Source organism: Phocoena sinus, chromosome 15, assembly GCF_008692025.1.
Source record: "Phocoena sinus isolate mPhoSin1 chromosome 15, mPhoSin1.pri, whole genome shotgun sequence".
Taxonomy (NCBI): Eukaryota; Metazoa; Chordata; class Mammalia; order Artiodactyla; family Phocoenidae; genus Phocoena; species Phocoena sinus.
The window spans coordinates 71,636,955-71,660,495 of record NC_045777.1 but is presented as its reverse complement, the minus strand read 5'-3'; the positions used below and the strand labels follow the sequence as shown (position 1 = coordinate 71,660,495).

Sequence of the window (23,541 nt, the reverse complement as noted above, 5' to 3'; positions counted from 1 at the left end):
TGGGCTTAGTTGATGTGCGGCATGTGGGATCTTCCCGGACCAGGGCTCCAACCCGTGTCCCCTGTGTTGGCGGGCAGATTCTTAACCACTGTGCCACCGGGGAAGACCTGGGAGCATTTCTATAGAAGACTTCTCAGGCGGTATGTGCGTTTAGCATTTTTATCAATATTGCATCCATTTATACTCAAGGTGAGGTTATCACACAGTCAAGAATAATTCCAAGCACAGCAGCCAAGCTTGAGGGTTTCTCTGGACTTGGGACTATAAGGTCATACAGAGGTATCTTGTTTCACCTCACTGAAGCTTCTTGAGTCCCCTTGGTATACAGTGATGTCACCAACTCACCTTGATGACATATCCTGCCTTCAAGGGACGCTCCTGATCCTTCGAGCCAAAGACTTCTGCACATCCCTCAGGCTATCCAGGATTTCCCGACTTGAATGGTTTAACTCCTGGAGTTGGGCATGTCATGCTGTCTTTCTCACAGTGGTTCTTGTTCAAGCTTCACTGCCTCCAGGAAGTCTGCCCTGATCCTCTCACAACACCCTCCTCCTGCCCCACCCCATGCCCTGCTGGGTTAGGTGCCCTCCGGAGAGCTCCCCCAGCCCCCTGTGTTTACTCCAGGCTGATCATACTGGGTTGTAATAGGCATGCTTGGCAATCTCCTGGAATGTCACGAAGGTATAGTCATAAGCAGAAAGAAAATAAACTTCCTTGTGGCTGGCCTATGGTTAATGGCCTAAGCACACCTGGAGGCAAGGGGATGGAAAACACACCTCCTGACTTTTCCCACTGAGTCATCTTTTGGGTCCTATAGGTCCAGCTGATGGGTCCCCCAAAGTCCCTTCTCTCTTGGGTTATCCTCCCCTGCCTGCCCCTCCCCCTAGGGTCTAGACTTCATTCTTCCAGCACGTGCACGATCAAGGCCAGAGTGACCTTCTTTCCTGGCTCCATGAAGGACAGTCGCGTGTCTTCACAGTCCTCTGTGGGACTAGGATTGGGCCTCTCTGTTTCTTCAGAACAGAGCATCTGGAAGCTGAAAAACCAATACTGGTCTCAGCATAGCTCTATGTATTCAACTAGTCATTTATTGAGCGCTGACTGTGTGCCAGGCATCAGGGATAAGGTAGACAAGATTCCTGCTATCATGAATAATGGTAGTGATAGCTAACATTATTTAACGCTTACTGTGATCTAGGTACTGTGCTAAGCCTTTATAAAAACTGGTCCCTTAATCCTCACAGCAATCCTCCTAGGTAGGTACAATTATTAATCTCATTTTACAAATGAGGAAACCGAGGCACAGAGAGGCTAAATAACTTGTCTAAGGGCATACAATTGGTAGAACCAAAGTTTGGACCCAGGCAGTCCCGCTTCAGAGCCTACTCCTTTATTTTTTTATTATTTTATTTTATTTATTTATTTATTTTAGCTGCGCTGGGTCTTTGTTGTGGTGCACGGGCTCTCTGCTTGCCATTTGTGGGATCTTAGTTCCCCGGCCAGGGATTGAACCCCGGCCTCCCTCACTGGGAGTGTGGAATCTTAGCCATTGGACCATGAGGGAAGTCCCAGAGCCTACTCCTTTAACTGCTAACTGAACTAAACCAGTGATTGTATTCTAGTGGGGACAAATCATAGAGAAGTAAACAAATAAAAAAGAGATTTTTGATTAGTAATAACTGAATGCCCTGGAGAAAGTAAAATGAAAGGGTAATGTACTGAGGGGATGCATGGTATTCTGGATAGGAATGTGCACTAATCTTGCTGAAGACCCACCTCCCCCAGAGCTTCCAGAGGGCGCAGTGTGTAGTTCGGTGCATCTTCAGTACCTGGCCTGGTCCCAAGCAAGCACTGACTGTTTGGGAGGAAGGGAGGAAGGAGGAAACCCTGACAGATGCCTCCATACACACAGCTATCAAACTTTTGCCAGTGTTTGGTCAGCTGTGCTGACTTAGAACGAGCCCCGGAACTAGGGTCAGGTAGACCGGGGGAGGAATCCTTCACCACTCACCAGCCGTGTGACCTTGAGCAAGTCACTCTCTGAGCCTCGGTTTTCTTTCTTTGAAGACTGGGGGAAATAGCAGTATACCGCGGGCCGGGTCTGGAGGAGGCCCTTTCACATACCAGGGGCTGTTGCCGTTCTCCCTTTACAGATGAGCAAACTGAAGCTCAGAAGTGGGCTCAGGGGCTTCCCTGGTGGCGCAGTGGTGAAGAGTCCGCCTGCCGATTCAGGGCACGCCCCGGTCCGGGAAGAGCCCACATGCTGCGGAGCGGCTGGGCCCGTGAGCCATGGCCGCTGGGCCTGCGCGTCCGGAGCCTGTGCTCCGCAACGGGAGAGACCACAACAGTGAGAGGCCCGCATACTGCAAAAAAAAAATAATAATAATAAGTGGGCTCAGGATCTCGCAGCTGGTAACCCGGAGTCCTGGTGGCAGAAGTGAATGAGTGAAAGACCGTCCCCTAGAGGTAGCTCGGGAATTTGTGAGCGCGTTCTCCGTAGTCACAATGATCTCAGGTCGGAGCAGGACAGTCGGTCGCACACAGAATTGTCCCACATCCCGTACGACGTCTGACTGTCCTGCTAGACATTCACGAAGCTATTAAAAAAAAAAAAATTTCAGTGACCCGACCCCACCCCATCTCATGTCATGCTAGAGGGAATGATTTTGCTACTACATTTAGTGGTAAAGCCCACTACTTTGCAAGAACTCCGTATTCCCTAATTTCTCCACCCTAAATTGCCTGGTCTGTTTGTATTTTGGGGGTTGATTTTTGTTTTTCTTTCTGGCTGCACCGGGTCTTAGTTGCAGCATGCAGACTCTTAGTTTCGGTATGCGGGATCTAGTTCCCTGACCAGGGATCGCAAACCCAGGGCCCCGGCATTGAGATCCCAGAGTCTTACTCACCGGACCACCAGGGAAGTTCCAGTGTGTTTGTTACTTTTGTTTAAGTTATGGTTATTTTCCTCTTTCTCTTATCATCTGGCCTTTTATTATTATCCCCATTCACTTTCATTTCCTGGGTGTTAAAGAACTCACAAATCACCCAAATCTGGAAAACAGAAGCTGAATTTAATTCTGGCTCAGGCCAGCGAGAAGAGCAAGTCGAAGTGACGCTTCTTGTTCTGCAGAGGACGAGACCGGGTTATTACTGGGTTATTATTCGGGGAAGAATGGAGTTTAAGTAACATTGAGATGAAACAGTGTTTCGATGGGCTCACAGCAAAGTGGGAATGTGAGCAGGGAATTAACACCTGCCCTGGGCTGAGAAGGTCCTCTTGCACTGGAAACCACAGAGTTAAAAAAAAAAAAAAAAAGTGGAATGTTGTGCCTGCTTCCTTCCCTGCCCCTGGTGCTGAAGCCTCAGCTGAAGCATGAGTGGGCAGCCCAGGGTGTGGCCTCTCTGGGTCAATGTGACCCACACAGTCAGATCCTTCAGGCAAAAGAGGAAAATTCCACTTTTCCATGTTTCTTATCCAAACCCCTTCTTTTAATTCATATTAAATTAGCACAAACATCTGTTTACTTCACAATGTCTTCTACCTCAGTATATCTATGGTTTGAAATACATATTATTTTATTTTAAATTAATCTCCTCTACGTCTCCTTTACATTACAGGGAGGGCATTATATTGAATTGTTTGGGAACTATGTGCTCAACTCACACAGTGCAGCTTGTACACTGTAGCAGGCACTGTTGCAGGTGCCATGCCATGGATTATCTCATTTGATCCTCTCCCCAAATCTATGAGGTAGATACAATTATTATCATCCGCAGTTTATAGAGGAGAAAACGGAGGCACAGGGAGGTAAAGTGACTTGTCCAGGGTCACACAGCATGTAATGGATCAAGGGTTTGAATACAGGGCATCTGGCTCCAGAATCAGCTTAACCACTCTGCTAGCCTCCCTCTCAGGAGTGGGAGATTACCTAGGGACCCCCATTTCAGGATGTTAAGGGGGGGTTCCAAGGTGTTTCTTATAAAAAAGTTGGGTTGGGTGTGATCGGGGTGAGAACCAATGACACAACACAGAGTGTGCTGTACCCTGTCCCAGCTCATTCTTCACTCCATGTTCTGCCACCACGGTCCTGAGTCTGAGCCAGAAGTGGGTGGGGGTGAGGGTCAGCTGTGCGGCCATGACCCCAGCCCAGGAGGGGCATGTGGCAGAGGGCAGGAGATGGATAGGAAGGAGTCAGCCAGGTGAGGCCCTCAGTTCCCTGAGGCCCTCCATCCCAAGGGCTGTTTATGCCCAGACCCTGCCTCTTACCTCCCCCCACCCCCGAGGGGCGGAGATCTCCTCAGTGGAAAAATACCCAGCTGGGTGAGCCCCAGTGAGAGGGAGGGGGGCTAGGGGAGCTGGGACTCACAGGACCAACTCTTTCCCCTCTCTGACTGATGTTTACTGGGCTGGGTTCTGGGAAAAGGCCAGATTGCATCAGACAGGGCCTGAGGGGTTGGAGCCAGACTGTGGGCTGAGGAGGAGACTGTGGCCTTGTAAGTTGGGGCCAGTGAATTGGGAGGTGTCAGCAAAGCAGACACAAACAAAGCTTTAGAAGACGAGAGAGAGAGAGAGAGAGAGAGAGAGAGAGAGAGAGAGAGAGAGAGAGAGAGAGAGAGAGAGAGAGAGAGAGAGAGAGAGACAGAGACAGAGACAGACATCATGGCCACCATCCCGAGAGCAGCCAGCCCGTCCAGGCAGCCCCCAGGCCCAGAGGATGAAGACCCCAACCTGGATGAGTATGACCTCTACAGCCTGGCTCATTCTTACCTGGGTAAGGCCTGGTCCTGCCACCTTCCTGGTCCTTCTGTCTCCAATGCCCACCCTCACAAACGGCCTGACCACCCCCCTTCCCAAACTAGGATCCCTCCTTGGGCTCCTGCCCATACACCACCCTTCTCCAGCCTGTTCCCTTGAGCCCTCAAGTCACCCCCTTCTAACCCCTCATCCAGTGAGCTCTGTCCTACTCAGCCCTGGGACCACACGCACTCCTAGAATATTAGAGCAGCAACGTGATTCCATAGACGGGGAAACAGGGACAACGACTGCCCTAAATCTACATGGTGATGTCCCCCAGCCTCCCGACTTTAACCCGAGCTCTTTCCATCCCTGCCCTCTGGACCCCCCGCGGCTCACCCCTCTGCCCACCTCACCACCGCCTCTCACCTCGGTTCCCAGGAGTGGGAGGCCGGAAAGGTCGCACCAAGAGAGAAGCCGCCGCCAATACCAACCGTCACAGCCCTGGTGGGCATGAGAGGAAGCTGGTGACCAAGCTCCAGAACACGGAGCGGAAAAAGCGAGGGGCACGGCCCTGAGACAGAACTCGAGGTAAGGCGTCAGGGGGCCCCATCCGCAGCACCAGTAGAGGTCTCTCTGCCTGGAAAGGACAGGCCTGAATGGGCAAGGTTGGGTGGGAGGAGGGATCCAAGAATTGTTGTCTCAACATGGAATACAATGAGAGAGACTTTTGAGTTTCCTACTGACCAGAGCAAAGGGAGAAACAGACCCTTTCCAACTGGAGCAAAATTTGGTTTACAAAGAGGGAAACTGAGGCCCAGAGAGGGTAGGGTCCTTCTCTAGAGTCACGGAGCAAGTGAGCAGGAGAGGCAGAATTAGAACCCAGGCCTCTGTGCTTTCACCACCTGCTTTCCTTCCCCCAGATGAAGTCAGAGCACGGACACCCCACAGCGACGGAGACAGAACTGCGAGGAACCAGACCCTGGGGGCGGGATCCAGGCCTGCTTGCCCCTGCCCCCAGGACTTAGCCCACCTGACTGAGGTTCCGAAGGGCCACCAACGAAGCAGCCCCAGCCCCAGAAAAAAAGCAAGATGGGGAACAAGAGGCAGAGAATAGAGAGAGGCAGAATCATGAAGGTACCCCTCAAAAAGAAAGAAGAAACCGGAGCTCCCCAGGGTGACAGCGACAATAAACAAAGTACAGCAGCTGCAGCCTGTGTGTGTGTTTTTGTCCTCTCTCTTTGTGTGGCTTTTTGGGTGCACATTTCTGCCAGCAAGTGTCTGCATTTGCATGAACCAATGAGAGCATTTTGGTGAGTGTTTATTTTGGTTGTGTGTCTGGGAAGGGGCGTTTCTAATTTTGTATGGGCGTAGAGGTGAGCATTTTTTTTTTTTTTGTATACATGTGTTTTGGTGCATATGTTTCTGTGGTTTCTTATGAGGTGCAAGGGAATTTCCTCTGTTTCTTTGTAATGCTGCCCATGAAACAAGCCCCCTCCCCAGCTTCTCTCCATTTTCGGAATAACAATCTTGTTGTTTATCTTGTATTCATATAAAACCACCTTTTGAAGTGAATGTTATTTATTGATGCCATCTGCAAAATGGCAAAAACTGAGATTTAAAACATTAAGGGAGGGGCTTCCCTGGTGGCGCAGTGGTTAAGAATCCGTCTGCAAATGCAGTGAACACGGGTTCGAGCCCTGGTCCAGGAAGATCCCACATGCTGCAGAGCAACTAAGCCCATGCACCATAGGTACTGAGCCCGCGTACCACAACTACAGAAGCCCATGCACCTAGAGCCCGTGCTCTGCAACAAGAGAAGCCACCACAATGAGAAGCCTGAGCATTGCGAAAGAGTAGCCCCCACTCTCTGCAACTAGAGAAAGCCCACACTCAGCTGCGAAGACCCAACGCAGCCAAAAATAAATAAATAAAATAAATAAATTTATAAAAGAAAAAAAATTAAGGGATTTGCCCCAAGTTATTCAGGATTCAAATTCAAGGATTCTTATTGTCCTCAAGTGTGAGATGGGTCCGTTTGCCAAGGGGGTTTGCCAGGACAGGGTTCTGGAAAGTCAGCTGAGGAGGAAGATTCTTATCTAGTGTTGTCAGTCTTGGAGCCAGACTTCCAGAAGAATGTGGAGCAAATAAGAGGTGTGATGGGAGCTGAGAGGATATATTGATTGAGGTAGAGACTCAGGTTGCTGAAATGAAGACTCAAACGAAACAGGATAGAAAGTTCTTTCTCTGTTACATAACAGCTCCAAGGGTCAGTACTCCCGGGCTAAAATGGCAGCTCCATTGTGGCAGGAATTTCAGCTACTTCTGGCTCATTTTTCTGCCATCCTTAAAACATGGCTACCACTTTGCGGTCCGACCTAGCTCCTCCAGTACCTGCCATCTCATCTGCATTCAGAGTATGTAAATGGAGTGGGGAAGGGACCGGGAGGCCACCCTAATTTATTTATTTATTTTTTTAAAATGTACCTATTTTATTTATTTATTTTTAGCTGCATTGGGTCTTCGTTGCCGCGTGCAGGCTTCCTCTAGTTGTGGCAAGCGGGGGCTACTCTTTGTTGTGGTGCGCGGGCTTCTCATTGTGGTGGCTTCTCTTGTTGAGAAGCACGGGCTCTAGGTGCGTGGGCTTCAGTAATTGTAGCACTCAGCTTCAGTAGTTGTGGCTCGCGGGCTGTAGAGCGCAGGCTCAGTAGTGGTGGCGCCCAGGCTTAGTTGCTCCACGGCATGTGGGATCTTCCTGGACCGGGGCTTGAACCCGTGTCCCCTGCTTTGGCAAGCAGATTCTTAACCACTGCACCACCGGGGAAGCCCACACTAATTTATTTTTAAGGCCATAACCTAAAAGCAGAACACATCACATCTGCTCAGAATTTAGACACATAACCACGCCCAACTACAGGAGAGGTTGGGACATGTAGTATTTAGCTACTTAGCCACGTGCTAGGCAAAACTGAGGGAGGGCAGGGTTTTATTACTGAAGGAAGCAGGAGACAGTGAATATCAGAAAAAACTAGCAAGCAACAAGGGGTAAAGGGAGGCCCTCAGTCTAGACCTGGGCATAGCCTTTTTCCTTTTCTCCCATCCCTTCCTGGGCTGCAAAACTTGGAGTTAATTGTTCTTAGGGACCCAAGAATATGGACAGAGGAATAAGGCAGCTGTTGGAGCAGTAACAGATGCATAGCTTGAACCTTTAAGAGCCTTTATCCATCAGCTTCCCCTGAGTCCAACCTAGTAACAGTCTCAGAATCTCTGACTTGGGAAGGACGTTAAAAGGCATCTAGTCCAACCTCACCCCACTTCACGCTGGGATACTCTCTGCTTGCTTGAACACCACTAGGGTTAGGAAAATTTCCGCCTTTGTGTTGCCTGATTCCTTCTCAGAGTCACTCCTTAATGTGAACTGAAATCTGATTCTCCCACCTGCCCCTTGAGCAAGCTTCTGTTTTCTGGTCCTTTCTGTCTGAGATGCTTTTAATCCCACCCATCCTGCAAGGCTCAGCTCTTCAAAAGTCTTCTCCTACTTGCCCTCCACCACCTGACTCCTCGCCTCCACCCCAGGGAGAGACCTTCTCTGGGATGGCACCCACAGCAAAACTACGACCAGAATCTCACAGTCATTTTGGCATACAGCTCCTTCAGACTTTCCCTCAAACCCCTCTTTCCATGAGAGATTATTTATTCGTTCAGTTAAGGTTTATTGGATGCCTACTCTATTACCAGGACCTGGCTGAAGGCATGCATGCAAGGAGGGACAAATGGGACCCTGATAGGATTGGAACCAGGCCTTAGGGTTAGTGTCAGCTCTCGAACTCAGGAGGCAAATGGCAGGAGCATCACTGGGCAGTAGCTCTCTGCCCAGGACAGATCTGTGCATCAGCTTCAGAAAATCATAGCAACAGCTCCCATGCATTGGGCTGCTACTCTGTGACATGTGTTTTATAGACATTAACCCATTTAACCCTTACAATAACCCAATAGGCATAGGATTATTGATCCCATTTTACAGACCAGAAAACCGAGGTTCAGAGAAGTTAAGTAATTTCGCCAAAGTCTCACAGCTGCAACCTGCAGAAGCTGGGACTTTTAAAATCTGGTCTGGGGCTTCCCTGGTGGCGCAGTGGTTAAGAATCCAGCTGCCAATTCAGGGGACACGGGTTCAAGCCCTGGTCCGGGAAGGTACCACATGCTGCGGAGCAACTAAGCCCGTGCGCCACAACTACTGAGCCTGCGCTCGAGAGCCTGCAAGCCACAACTACTGAAGCCTGCATGCCACAACTACTGAAGCCCGTGCGCCTAGAGCCCGTGCTCTGCAACAAGAGAAGCCACCACAATGAGAAGGTGGCACACCACAACAAAGAGTAGCCCCGACTCGCTGCAACTAGAGAAAGCCCGCACTCAGCAGCGAAGACCCAACGCAGCCAAAAATAAATAAATATATTTATAAAAAAAAAATCAGGTCTGTCTGATTTTCAAAGTTTGGGTTGCACCCTTTTTTGACTACATGCCTGAGAAGAACTATGTACTGACAATGAAGAATTCTAGATGCTAGTTAATTTCTAGTCAACTACTCTAGTGTGAGCCTCAGTTTCCCCACCTGTCAATTGCTGAGACTATCCTCTCTTCTGTCAACTTCAAAGGAGAGAACAGGCTGGGGAGTGTTGTGTCTCTAGCTGGACGTGGCCAGTCCATGGGTAATGGGTCCTTTGACACTTGCCAGGAGGCTCCACACATCACCCATCACTCCTGGCCTCTGATTGGCCTTCCCTGGCCTTGGCCTTCCCTGGCACAGCCTCTGCCTGGGAGGCCTTTAAGTGGTTGTTCCAGGAACCAGACCATTCTTGGAATTACAGAATGTTCAGATCTGTAGAGCCGCACTCTTTCTCCTTTGCGGAAGGGGAAATCATGGCTCAGCGTGCAGGGGCCTGGGCATGGCTTAAACTACATGAAGACTAGGGACCCCATCAGGATGAGAACCCTCCAGAACCTCCCTCTTCTGTTCCATTCTTTTCCTTGTCTTTTCCTGGTTGTATGTAATACGTGTTTCCCCAATTTCTTGGGTCTCTCGTGAGAACTGAAGAGCTGATTGACCTCTCTTTCCCCCCAGGGGCTTATGGGAATTTTCCATCAGGTTGCCACAATCCAAAGGATTCCTGGCTCCTTTATGTGCTTTACGTGCTTGTCCTCATCCGCCCACTCCAGAGGCCAGCTCTCAGATGTCTATTTTTTAAAATTTCAGAATCACCCAAAGTTGATTTTCAACCAGCTGGTTGAGGGGGCTTCCCTGGTGGCCCTGAGAGTCCGCCTGCCGATGCAGGGGACACGGGTTCGTGCCCCGGTCCGTGAAGATCCCACATGCCGCGGAGCAGCTGGGCCCGTGAGCCATGGCCGCTGAGCTTGCGCGTCCGGAGCCTGTGCTCTGCAACGGGAGAGGCCACAACAGTGAGAGGCCCGTGTACCGCAAGAAAAAAAAAAAAAAGAGTCATAGGTGTTTACACTTGGGGAAAAAAAAAAAAACAACAGTTGCTCACGAGCCAAACACTGTGCCAGGAGCTTTGCATACATGGGAGACGGCCTCATTGTAATTACCCGGACGTTAAAGAAAATATTGCTTCCTGGCTCCCTCTCCCTGATTCTGATTTCATTGGTCTGGGGTATAGCTTGGGCACTGGGACTTTGAAACATGATTTGAGCTTGCAGTGAAGTTTGAGAATTGCATTTATGAAAGATGGTCACAGCAAGAGTTCCCACCCCACATGCTCTCCTTACAGCACGCCCTTGACCTCTCCTCCATCAAATGGGAGACACGGGACTATGTCTCTTCCTTCTGAACGTGGGAGGACTTCTACGACCAAGTCTTCTCGACTGACAGAGGACAGCGGAAGTGGTGCTTTCATGAAACACCATACGCTTCTACCTTGCTCCCAGCGATTCTTGGACCCCAGCCACCCTGCTGTGAGGAAGTCCAAGATAAGCACACATGAAAGATGATATAGAAAGGTCACATGTTGTTGTTGTTCTGGCCTTCGGTCCAGCTGAAGTCCCAGCTGAAAGCCATCCCCAACCTCCAGACACATGTGTGAAGGGAGCCTTGCAGATGGGTCCAGCCCCAGCCGTCAAGTCACCTTCAGCGACTGAATCTTCCCAGATGAGGCCTGAGATATTGTGCAGCAGAGACAAGCCACCTCCAATTCCCAACCTGCAGAAACTGGGAGCATAATTAAATGGTTGTTTCACACCATTATGTTTGGGGATGGTTTCTTACACAGCCATAGTGACTGGACCAGCCTTAGAGTCCCCCAGACCCATGTCCAGATCCGGCCTGCAAACTTGGCTGTGACCTGGGACAAGTTATTGTTTACCTGCATCTTAATTTCCTCATCTGTAAACACTCACCTCCCAGAATGGTGTTTTATTGTTGTTGTTGCTGTTGTCTGTTTTTTGGTGTTTCTGCGGCTTGCGGGATCTTAGTTCCCTGACCAGGGACTGAACCTGGGCCCGGGCCCTCGGCAGTGAAAGCAGCAAAAGCCTGGAGTCCTAACCACTGGACCGCCAGGGAATTTGCACCTCCCGGAATGGTTTTGAGAATGCAAGGAAACTGTGTTTTTCAAGCACTTAGCGGGGTACCCGAAAAAAACCTTAAAAGGGCGGCACAGTGGCAGCAGACAGCGTGGGCTCCGGGCCCAGACTCCATGGGTTCAAGTCCCAGCTCCCTTACCATCTCTGTCCGACCTTGGGCTAGTTACCTGACCTTTCTATGCGACCGTTTCCCTGGTGTAAAATAGGAGTGCCAATAAAATTCAATATAGGATTGTTGCTGTGAATGGGTTAATGCTGTGAAATGCATGGGAAGCACCATGGGAGTGCGCTGTTAAAACAAGGATACAGAAACATGGGCCAGGTGTGCAGGAAATGTGATCTGTCTGTTGTTTAATTGAATTGATATTTCCTGTTCCTTTTCTGCTGGCGGCAGGTGTTTGAAGGGGTCAGTTTGTGTTTTTATCTCTCCTTTTCCCAGGGCTCCCAGTAGCAGAGTTGAGAAGGGACATGGATCCTCTTGGCCTTGACATCCTCTGTACACTGGCATCTGCCAAGATGTCCCCCCTTCTGCCTTCCTGTCCTTTCTGTTTTTTTTTCCTTGGCTACGTTGGGTTTTCATTGCTGTGCGCGGGCTTTCTTTAGTTGGGGTGAGCGGGGGCTACTCTTCGTTGCGGTGCACGGGCTTCTCATTGTGGTGGCTTCTCTTGTTGCACGGGGCACGGGCTCTAGAGCGCAGGCTCAGTAGTTGTGGCGCACGGGCTTAGTTGCTCCGCGGCATGTGGGATCATCCCGGACCAGGGCTCGAACCCGTGTCCCCTGCATTGGCAGGTGGACTCTTTACCACTGCACCACCAGGGAAGCCCCCTTTCTGTCTGTTTTTTACTGTCAGCCCACACAGCCCCTCCTCTTCGTCTGTGTGCTCTGGGCCACCTCACACAGCCTTTGTGTCACACTGGGGTGTAGAGGCACGGCTGGGGTCTGTTCACCTGGAAAACGGGGTACAGTTCCTTCCATCCTCAGATCTCACCAAACTCTTCAGGACAGGCAGGACACAGGCACCCTTTCTTAAGGACACATCTGTTCTAAGATCTCTCTGTGTCCTTTCCAAATTCCTCCTTCCTCCTTGACTTGGGGAGTATTTTAAAATTTGCCCACTCCCCACCCCATCCACCTTGCTCTTGTGTCCTCGTGATTCTCTGTGCCTTGAGTCCCCTAAGGCTGTTGAACTAAAAAGGAAACTTCAGTGACATCCTTTTACTGTAGCCATGAATGTCCTCCCTCAGTAATGGGATGAGTGTAAAGGAAGAGGGGGAAAACTCCACCTTGATTTGTAGATTAAAATATTAGGGCTTCCCTGGTGGTGCAGTGGTTGAGAGTCCGCCTGCCGATGCAGGTGACACGGGTTCGTGCCTCAGTCCGGGAAGATCCCACATGCCGCGGAGCAGCTGGGCCCGTGAGCCATGGCCGCTGAGCCTGCGCGTACGGAGCCTGTGCTCTGCAATGGGAGAGGCCACAACAGTGAGAGGCCCGCGTACAGCAAAGAAAAAATAAATAAATAAATAAATAAATAAATAAAATATGTGTATATATATATATATTATACAGCCACGATGACTTTTATTATCACACTGAATATTTACCAAAGCCCTGTGGAAGGGGAAAGACTTGGGTCATGGGTTCACCACCTGTCACAGGCTGAGCCGGGAGTAGACCAGGTGTGCCAACAACCACACCCAAGCTTTCTAGAGTTCTGTAGTCTTCAGGGAGTCTGGGGAGAGCAAGCAAAGAAGCAAGAGCACCTCACCACCCGCCCCCACCGATCCCCTGAGCAAGCAGCCAGCCTTGACAAAGGAGACCATTCCCCAGAGGCTGGACCCGGAACCCAGATCTCTGCACCTTCTTTTCTTTGTAAAGCAAGTTCTCTTTGCTTTTCTGATTACAAAAGCAGCTGATGCTATGGAACAGAAGATAACCCCTAACCTCTTGTTCCGTCCTCTTGACCAAACATGTTCTCCTTCCAACTCTGGCAAAACACTTAAGTTATAAAATTAATCACTTTGTGTAATGTTTGCACCCGCTCTGTGCAACCTTGTCCTGTTCTCTCTTTTCTGGAGAATAGTTTGGAGAGTTGTCATTTTAACTGTTCAAGGAAAGAATCATTTATTCATTCGACAAATATTTCTTGAGCCAGGGAATATTCTAAAAGCTACGGATACCCTGGTAAGTGAGCTCTTTTCTCATGAAATTTACATTGTAGTGGGGGCAGACAAACGATCACAAGTGAACAAACAAAAACAAGAATTTCGTCCGGCTTGTGCAATGTAAAACGCCTTGGTTGGGCTTCCCTGGTGGCGCAGTGGTTAAGAATCTGCCTGCCAATGCAGGGGACACGGGTTCAAGCCCTGGTCCAGGAAGATCCCACATGCCGCGGAGCAACTAAGCCCATGCGCCACAACTACTGAGCCTGCGCTCTAGAGCCCACGAGCCACAACTACTGAAGCCTGTGTGCCTAGAGCCCGTGCTCTGCAACAAGAGAAGCCACCACAATGAGAAGCCTGCGCACCGCAACAGAGAGTAGCTCCCGCTCGCTGCAACTAAGGGAAGCCTGCGCGCAGCAACAAAGACCCAACGCAGCCAAAAATAAATAAATAAAAATAACAAACAAACAAAACGCCTTGGTTAAGGAAAGCCTCATCAAGAAGGTGGCATTGAAGCAAAGACCAGAAAGAAGTTAGGGAGTGATTCATGCTAAAATTCCTGTTTATTTCCTTAAGAGCACGTAGTACCATCTGACATACTGTATGTTTACTGATTAATTTATTGTTTAGAGTTAGGGGAGGGGAACACTGGCAGCTAAGAAACCTGAAGCCATAGAGAACAAACTTGTGGTTGCCAAGCGGGGGGAGGGGGGTAGGAGAGGGATGGACTGGTAGTCTGGGGTTGGTAGATGTGAACTATTACATTTAGAATGGATTAACAAGGTCCTACGTATAGCACAGGGAACTATATTCAATATCCTGTGATAAACCATAATGGAAAAGAATGTATGTCTGTGTGTAACTGAGTCACTTTGCTGTACAGCAGGGATTGGCACAGCATTGTCAATCAACTATCCTTCAATAAAAATAAATAAATAAGAAACCGGAGGCAATGAGAAGGGCTGGAGGCTGAGTGACCACAAGCAGAGGGTGAGGGTTGGCAGGGCCCTAGGGGCCAGGCGGGTAGGCCTAAGTGTCCTCTTTTCTGCTTATGTCCCACCCACCCTCCCTGCAGTCAGGAGCTGCCGCCCCACTCCGTGGAGGAGATACGCCATCTCCACCAGGAGTCTCTGTGGTCATTGTCAGAAGGCCTCTCTGTCACCATCCTTCTTACCATGGCTCCCAGCTGCCCTTTTGACCCAGTCCATATTCTTGAGTGTGGCATTCCAGGACCTCCATCACCTACCTGCGCCTTAGTGTAAGTGCCCTCTGGTTCCCCTGCTTCAGAGCTGGTACCTGGCACTAAGTAGGCGCACAATAAATATTCACGAATCAATGCGTCAGAAATAGTCTCGTTTAGCACAGGGAACTACATTCAATATCTCGTAATAAACTATAATGGAAAAGAATCTGAAAAGGTGGGACCTCAGGGCTGGACCTCTTGCTGTCCCTCATTTCCGGGCCTGGTTTCTGTTTTCTGGTCCCTCTTCATTCCTTTGTTTATTCATTATAGGTCATATGCACTAGGGGTTAAGAGTATGGACTCTTGTGACTATAGTTGATTACACTGTATTGTATAATTGAAATTTGCTAAGAGAGTATAACTTAAATGTTCCCCTCCACACACACACAAAGATAAGTATGTGAGGCGATGGATGTGTTAATTAACTGGATGGGGGTAATCCTTTCACAATGCAAATGTATATCAGATCCTCATGTCGTATGCTTTGTTATCTTTTTTCTTCCAATTTTATTGAGATACAACTGCATACAACACTGTGTAAGTTTAAGGTGTACAGCGTCATGATGTGACTTCCATACATCGTGAAATGATCGCCACACTAAGTTTAGTGAGCATCCATCATCTTATATAGACACAAAATTAACGAAATAGGAACAATTCTTTGTTGTGGTGATTGTTGTACTCTTTAAATAACTTATAATTTTATTTGTCAATTATAACTCAGTAAAGCTGGAAGAACAAAAAAGAGTGTGTACTCTCAAGCCATACTGTTTTGGTTCAAATTTCAGTTCTGTTACTGTCATTTAACCTCAGTTTCATACTCTGTGAAATGGATTGTTTTGAGGATTACCTGATTTTATGCATGTTAAGCCATTAGAACAGTGTCTGACATAGAGAGAAGACTCAGTAAATGCTAACTGCTATACCAGGCAGTAGAGTATAGTGGTTAAGAAAGCCAGATAGGGGCCTCCCTGGTGGCACAGTTGTTAAGAATCCACCTGCCGATGCAGGGGACACAGGTTCAAGCCGTGGTCCAGGAAGATCCCACATGTCATGGAGCAACTGAGCCTGTGCTCTAGAGCTGGCGAGCTGCAACTACAGAGCCCATGAGCCACAACTACTGAAGCCCATGTGCCTAAAGCCCATGCTTTGCAACAAGAGAAGCCACCACAATGAGAAGCCCACACACAGCAATGAAGAGTAGCCCCCGCTCACCACAACTAGAGAAAGCCTACGTGCAGCAACGAAGACCCAGCGCAGCCAAAAATAAATTAATTAATTTTAAAAAAAAGAAAAGAAAAGGAAGCATGGGGAATTTCCTGGTGGTCCAGTGGTTAAGACTCTGCACTTTGGGCCTCCCTGATGGCACAGTGGTTGAGAGTCCGCCTGCCGATGCAGGGGACACGGGTTCGTGCCCCGGTCCGGGAAGATCCCACATGCCGTGGACCGGCTGGGCCCGTGAGCCATGGCCGCTGAACCTGCGCGTCCAGAGCCTGTGCTCCGCAAGGGGAGAGGCCGCAACAGTGAGAGGCCCGCGTATCGCAAAAAAAAAAAGATTCTGCGCTTTCACTGCACGGGGGGTGGGTTCAATCCCTGGTCAGGGAACTAAGATCCCCACATGCCCCACGGTGCGGCCAAAGAAAAAAAAAAAAGCCAGACATCCTGGGTTTAAATCCCAGAGCTGCCATTTACTAGCTCTGTAACCTTGGGCACAAAATCTTAACCTCTCTGGGCCTCAGTTTCCTCTTCTGCATGAAATGAACATGAATAATAATACCTACAACACAGGGTTATTGTGAGAATTAAATGAGCCAATAGCTGAAAAATGTCTGGCCTATATAAGCATTTGATTAAATTTTGATTACAGTTTTATTCCATTTAGTGTAAGCTCCATGAAGCCAGAACTTTCAGTCGGCTTCATTCACTGTGTATCTCTAATGCCTAGAACAATGCCTGGGATATGCTGAGCTGCTCAGTAAATATTGACCAAAAGCAGCTACACTGTTTTCACTCTGTTCTTTCTCCCTGAAGTGCTCTCCGCACTGGATCTGACACAGTGCTCTTTCTACTACATAATACTATTTGACTCTGTCATGATTTTTAAAATCTAGTCTGTGATTTTTGACATTGGAAATCAACAGTGAAGGTAGATCCAGGCAGGAGAGGGGACATATGCTACGAGTGGCAGAAACACAGTTCAAAATAGCTGAAGCAAAAAAGAGGATTGGCTCCTGAAACTGAACATTTCAGAATTAATTACTTCAGAAGTGTCTGGATCCAGGAGCTCAAAGTAAATCGCCATCAAGATTGTCAGCTCCTTCTCCAGCTCTCAGCTCTACTTTCCCATGCATTGACTCCAGTCTGAGGCAGCATCTTCCCTCATGGCAGATTCAGCTTGACAACCTTCCAGTTTAGTCATCTCCGCCAAGAGAAAGCCTCTTTCCCGACAGCAAGTCCAGCAAGTCCCTCTCAGTGTGTTGTGTACCCATCCTCGAATCCTTCATTGTAGTGAGAGGTGTGGGGGCACCCTGACTGGCTGGGCCTGGGTCATGTGCTCACCACGAGGGTCAGGGTTGTCAGCCTCAGGGAGAGAGGATGGATAATTCCCCAAAGGAAAATCCAGATACTTTATTATATTTTTTAATTTAAAAAGAAAGAATAAAAAATAATTAAATTTTTTTTAAAATAAAAGAATGGTGGGCAGGTGGAAATGACAGACGTCAACTGCATCCCGAGCGAGGCTTTTCTCTCCTTATCCTCATACCTACTCGCCAGTTGACAATCTTTGCTTTATGAGCTCTCTCTCTCTATATATATATAGCCGTGCAGCCTGTGTGACTTTAGTTCCCAGACCAGGGATTGAACCCATGTCCCGGCTGTGGAAGCGTGGAGTCCTAACCACTGGACCGCCAGGGAATTCCCAATGAGCTCTCAATATTAATAGCACTTTCCAGTTTCATGAGCACCGGAGCACATGTTCATGTGTCCTCTTTCTCTGGGAGAAAGGTATTGCTATGCCCACTCTCCAGGTGAAGAAATGAAGGCCAAAGAGTGGTTGCCGTGTCTCCCAGTAAGTTACAAAGTGCTCTGCTTTGTCGTGTCTTCTCTGGTTTCACATCGGGTCAGTCTGCTGGGCTAGGCAGCTGCCTCTGTGGGCAAGGACCAGGGTTCCCACACCTTAACATTCAACCCTAATTCTGTCTTCCCCTCTCCAACCTCAGAGCAGAAGTATGGAAGGAGTGGACGTTGTTCAGACCAACACTGCCAACAGGACCCAGATGGCTGATAAGGTGGGTGGATGCTCAAGGTCTGGAGAAGACTCTAGGAGTTCGGGAAGGGCCTGGAATATGTAGAAAAATTGAAAGGCTAAGAGACTAACATCTATATCTTCGGGTTGTAACAGGGTCTTAGTGTAGGTGGCAATGAGATTGGACAGTTCTCAGAGACAGAATGAAGAAGGCATTTATGAGATGTTGAGACCTGAAGGAGGGACAAGGAGCCAGTTATTTGAAGAGCTGAGGGAAAAGTATTCTAGGCAGAGGGAACAGCAGGTACAAAGGCCCTGAGGTAGACATGTGCCTGGTGTGTTTGTGGGACAGCCAGGAGAACAGAAGAGGTCAATGGGAGGGATCACGAGGACACTGTAAGCCGCTGGAAGGGATTTTGCTTTCACTCAGGGTGAAATGAGGAGCCATGGGAATCAGTGAATCAGTTGTGCAGTTAGCCTGTTGGGACCCAGGACCAAAACTGAGGTAGAAGGAAGAAAAGTGGGTGAGCAGAAACATATATGTTGCATACATTCTTTTGCTCAGATCAGATGGTACATAAAAATATAAGCTGTGAGTGTGTTCCATTCCTGGGGAGTGAACTGGGGGGCTCAAACGCAGGGTTCAGGATAAGCAAGGGACACAGCAGTCAGGGGTGGCTGAGACCCCAAGGAGGCTGCCAGGTGAGGGCCCCCGGATTGGGTGGGGCCCAGTGTCAGTCTCAGAGCTTAGGGCTGCTGGAGGACCTGGTGTCTGCCCGGGGCCTGCCTGCCTCTCTCAGACACCTGGCAGGGCCTGGCCTGGGGCTCAGCCCGGAGCCTGTCTCCATTCCAAGTCCTCTCCATAGGGAAGCTTGATGAAGCCCCACCCAACTTAGGAAATGAGTCCCAACCAATGGTCCTGAGAGCTGAGGCTGTGCACACTGTGGCCCAGGGCCTGATTGGCTGTTTCCCTGAGGCGTCTGCTTCTGGCCGGAACTCTGCTCTGATGCGTCTCTGGGTTACCAGATGCCTTCTGCCTGGGGTCCCCCACCTGCACCCTGTACCTATCCGAACTTCCTAAGCTCTAACTGTAGGCTCTTTACCCTCTTCCTCCAACTCTCCTTTGGCTTTTCTTTGCCCACTGATGACAACCATCTCAAGTATTTATTAATGACAACTAGCATTTCTTGAGAGCTTCCTTGTGGGTCAGGCCTTATACTAATACCAATAGCTAAAACCTACGGTCTTACCACGTGCCAGCCCCTGTTCCAAGCACTTTATAAACAATAGCTCATTGAATCCTCTAAACAGTCTTATGAGTTTGGATTATTTTTCTCATGTTATAGATGATGAACCTAGGCACAGAGAGGTTAGTTAACTTGTGTAAGATCACACAGCTACTCAGTGGCAGTGCCAGTCATTTATATGCATAATCATCACAGCTGTCCTATCTGGCTGGTAGGAGTAGCGTCCCCTGCCGGATAGAGGAGCCAAGCACAGGGAGGTTTCCTGCCTTGACCAAGGTCACCCTGGGAAATGCTGGAGCTGTGAAAGGTCTGCCTGACTCCCCAGTGGGGCCCTGACCCTTGAAGCCCTGTACCTTCCCAATTTTGCCTTCACATCTGGGCTGAGAGGTGGGCAGGGCTGGGATCGCAGGCCTCATTTTCCAGATGGGGAAACTGAAGCCCAGTGTGCTTAGGCAGAGCAGAGCCGGGACTTGCACCGGGACTTTTCCCCCCACAGGCTGGTGTTTTTTTTCTCTGCAGCCCTGCCTCAGGAACTGTCTTCCTGGCACTCAACAGACCTGGCTTCCCACCTTCTCCTCACACCCTGCATAGCTCAGTCTTCCTGCCCCTGCATTCCTGTGTCATTTACATAGAACACCCAGCGATGAACATCTAGTCCCTGGCAAGGTGCCCCCTGCACTCCCTTGCTCTCAGCCCTCCGCGCACCGCACGTGCCTGCCTGGCTTTGAGAGTGCGGTGGTGGTGGGGGGCGGGTAGGAAAAAAGAAGTGAGACCGAGTGTGAGAAACCCTTTTCCCCTTCCAGGCTCCTCCCGCCCTGCCCCTGCAACCCCAGGGTCAGTAGTCCCATAAGAGACGCTGTATTTAGAGGCAGCCCCCAAGGTGGGTGGAAGGGGGTGGGGCACCCAAGCTGCCTTGCTGCGGCCTTGAGTGCACGCTGCAGAATAAACCCTAGGTGTGGTGTGCAGCAGGGCGCATGCGTACAATGGGTCCAGGGATTAGGGCTGGGATGCGGGGCTTTATTCACCTCTACTCTCCTGGGAGCGGGTGGGAGCTGTGCCTAGCCTCAGGGACCTCATCACTCGTGTTTGGGAGACTCGGAGGTGTGGCCCCAGCTCCAGCCTGGCCTCACCTCCCCCCAGCCTTCCCACCTTCACTGAAGCCCATCTTAGTTTCACCGAGGGGTTAGATCTGGAAGCTGAGATCATTGGGGCCCAGGGATTCCCCTCGCCAGCCCAAGCTGAAAATGAGGGACTGGAGTTCCAGTCTTCATTCTGTCACTGATCTGCTGTGTGACCTTGAACAAGACTTCCCCTCCCTGATTCCATCCTGATGTCACATCTGAGGCTTCTAACTTCTGCTTCCTGAACTCAGGACTCCCATGCAACCCCATGGAGTGCCCCACACGGCCAGAGCTGTAACAGGGCTTGGAAAAGAATCAGAAAAATTGGTGGATGGTTCCTCTCTCTCTCTCTTTTTTTAATCATCTGGGTTTTAATTTCCCTATGTAATAATAGTGGCAGCATTTGAAAATTGTGATCACTTTCCAATGAGGAAACTGAGGTCCAGAGTAGGCTAGTGACTCACGTGAGGTCACCAGAAGGGTTAGCTGCACACCGGAGTCTACAGTCCTTTCCAGCAGTTCTCATCCCTCACCACATCCCTTCCATTTCCTGCTGGCCCCAACCCAAGCCTCAGCCTACTAGCAAAGATCCACTTGTGGAAACAGGCCCAGGGGGGCAGAGATGGGCCAGGCCCATCCTCTTAGGATATGGACAGAGGCTGGCACTGCCCTCACTGACCCTCTGGCTTTTTGCCAAGGATCTAAGATCGTCAACCCACAGCCATGCAAAGTAGCCCAGGTGCCTCCTTACCCCCCTCAGCACCTGACTGAAGCCTTGGACAGACTGGGAGAAAGCTGACTGTGAGACTTCAGGACTCTGGCTGCTCCCAGACCTGCTGTTCCATCCAGGCAATTTACAGCTCACCAGCCATGAGCAGAACCTGGATTAGACACTTGTGGCAGAATATAGATTTGTTCAATGATTTATTGAGAACCTGCTGTTGTTAGCTACTGGGGATACATCAGATCACAGAACAGGCAAAAATTCCCATCTTTGTGGAACGCATATTCTAGCGCATGGAGACAGACCAAAAAAAAAAAAAAGAGAGAGAGAGAGAGAAAGAAAATGTTCAATATCTAAAAATGTTTGATATCTAAAATGCTATGTAGAAAAATAATGCAGGGAAGGGGATAGAGAGTTCCAGGGGCAGGGCTGCCCTTTTTCAGGGTAGTCAGTGAAGACCCCATTTATAAAGGAGATATTTGAGCAGAGTAATAAGGAGAGAGTGAGCTTTGCAGATATGAAGAAGAGTGTCCTAGGCAGAAGAAACAGCAAGAGCAAAGGCCCTGAGGCAGGAGCATGGCTGGAAAGGTATGAGTGAGGATAGAGTAGGCAAGATAAAGAAATGTGAAATGTCCATTGGAGACAAGATTTATGGCAGGAAGGGATGAGCCACTCAGGGGAGAAAGCCCATGCCAAGGGGTCTGGGCACAGAGAAGGCTGGGGAAAGAGAACTCTGGAGAAAGCAGTGAGGGCATTCTAGGCAGGGAGACCAGCTTGTGCAAAGGCAAAGAAGCAGTTGGTGCAGCAGGGAGAGGGCTGAGGCACGAGGCTGGAGGAGTCAGCTGCAGCCAGACCGAGAAGGGCTGAGAAACAGCAAGGGCTGGAAGGTCTCTGAGAAGGTTGGGAAGGCCAGGAGGTTGTAGTCAGAGAGTGGGAGATGGGGTTCAAAGTTTGAAAGGTAAAGCAGTTCTGGATGATGGCAAAGAGTCAGGAGCGGCTGTGGTTGGAGGGGTGAGTGGGTGGCCGTGCCTCCTGGACAATGGCAGGACTTGGGGATGTGAGGAAGACCAGCCAGGGCCTCTGCCTGTCCTCACCATCAGTCTGAAGATGGATGGGACCCCCCAGTGAGGAGCACCAGCTGCATGGCATGTGGGGGAATGGGCTGCCACCACTGGGGGGCACTGTAACGGAAACTGGTCTGGGCTAGGCAGGTGCCAGCGGCTCTTCCTTTTCCTTCTCCTCCTGCAGCCCTCTGGGATTGCTCCCCCGCTGGTGCTGGTACTTCCCTGGCAGTTGCTCCCAGGCGGCCCTGCCCAGGCACAGCTGAGGAGGTAGGGTATAGGAAGGGGAAGCCCCCTTGGTTTCTGTCTCACAGCAGGGACCCAGCAGGGAAACCCCATGGGTCCTAAAAGGAAAGTGGCAGCAGTGGGCTTGGGGGAAGACCAAGAAACCCCCATCTTCTCCCTGAAGATGGGAAATCCAGGGTGGGGCTGAGGGCGGGGCTGTGCTGGAAGGAAGATCTGTAACCAGCCCTGACGGCCCCTGACAGCCGTCTACAGAGCAGAAACACCAGAACTATCCTGGGACCTGGCTGAGCCCTGATCCTGACCTCACAGAACCCCAACCTGGCCACAGACTGAGCCCTGACCCTGGTCATCAACTGAGCTCTCATCCCAGCCCAAGCCTGAGTCCTGACCTGAGTCACAGGCTCAGTCGGAACCTTGGCCGCAGACTGAGGTCTGTGCCCCATTTGGATTGAGCTCTAAGCCCAATCCTAACTGGCCCCTTGCAGAGGCCCCAGGTCATTGATAGCTCTGACCCCAAACACAGGCAGAGGCAGGATGTTGGTCCCAGACAAAGCTCTGAGTCCAGCCCTAGACCAAGTCCTGATCATAGTTATAGACTGAACGCTAATCCTAGGTCTGCCTCTGGCTGAAGTCTGAGCTTGGCCCTGAACGAACGTGTTCTCATCCAGCCCTGACCCTGACTATAGACTGAACTCTGACTCTGCCCAGACTGAGACCCCACGGCCTCACACAAAACCCCATCCCAGCTACCCACTGAGCCCTGACTTCCCTGGCACTCCCTCCCTCAGCCATCTGGTAAACCAGAAGAGAGTAAGGATGACTCAAAACCCCAAGTCCCCTCTAATGGGCAATCCCCTTACCTGGCCATCCGTCTTTTGAAGGACAGTGAGCTGGTGATGGCACTAGGATGATGATGACAAGGAAGACAAACAGGAGGGGGTTAGAGTCTCTGGGATCTAGCAGCAAGCAGAGCAGGGTGGCTCACCCAAGAGTGGGGAAGTGAGGGCAGGGCTGGACCTGGTAGAGCAGCAGGGAGTCAGGAGCTGCGATTGACCGAAACCCCAGCTTCCCACCACCCTCACTGCACCTCCCACCCCCTCTGGGAAGGGAAATTACATTTCCCCATTTTAGCAAGGGGTGGTGAGAGGGAAGACTGAGTGAACA

At 50.1% G+C, this 23,541-nt stretch overlaps 1 protein-coding gene across 1 annotated transcript; it reads left to right on the top strand.

The window, feature by feature from the left end:
* Positions 1-4,369: 4,369 nt before the first annotated feature.
* On the top strand, positions 4,370-5,947 carry NUPR1 (nuclear protein 1, transcriptional regulator). Its single transcript, XM_032603767.1, has 3 exons — positions 4,370-4,772; positions 5,177-5,326; positions 5,659-5,947. Exons 1-2 carry the CDS (start codon positions 4,661-4,663, stop codon positions 5,311-5,313), a joined length of 249 nt encoding a protein of 82 aa, XP_032459658.1. The 5' UTR covers positions 4,370-4,660; the 3' UTR covers positions 5,314-5,326; positions 5,659-5,947.
* Positions 5,948-23,541: the final 17,594 nt, after the last annotated feature.

What these genes read in the sequence shown, in the direction of transcription:
- NUPR1 (XM_032603767.1), top strand. Translation starts at nt 4,661, where the DNA reads ATGGCCACCATCCCGAGAGCAGCCAGCCCGTCCAGGCAGCCCCCAGGC. An exon ending in CCTGGCTCATTCTTACCTGG is followed by an intron (nt 4,773 to 5,176) that starts GTAAGGCCTGGT and finishes CTCGGTTCCCAG; the next exon opens with GAGTGGGAGGCCGGAAAGGT.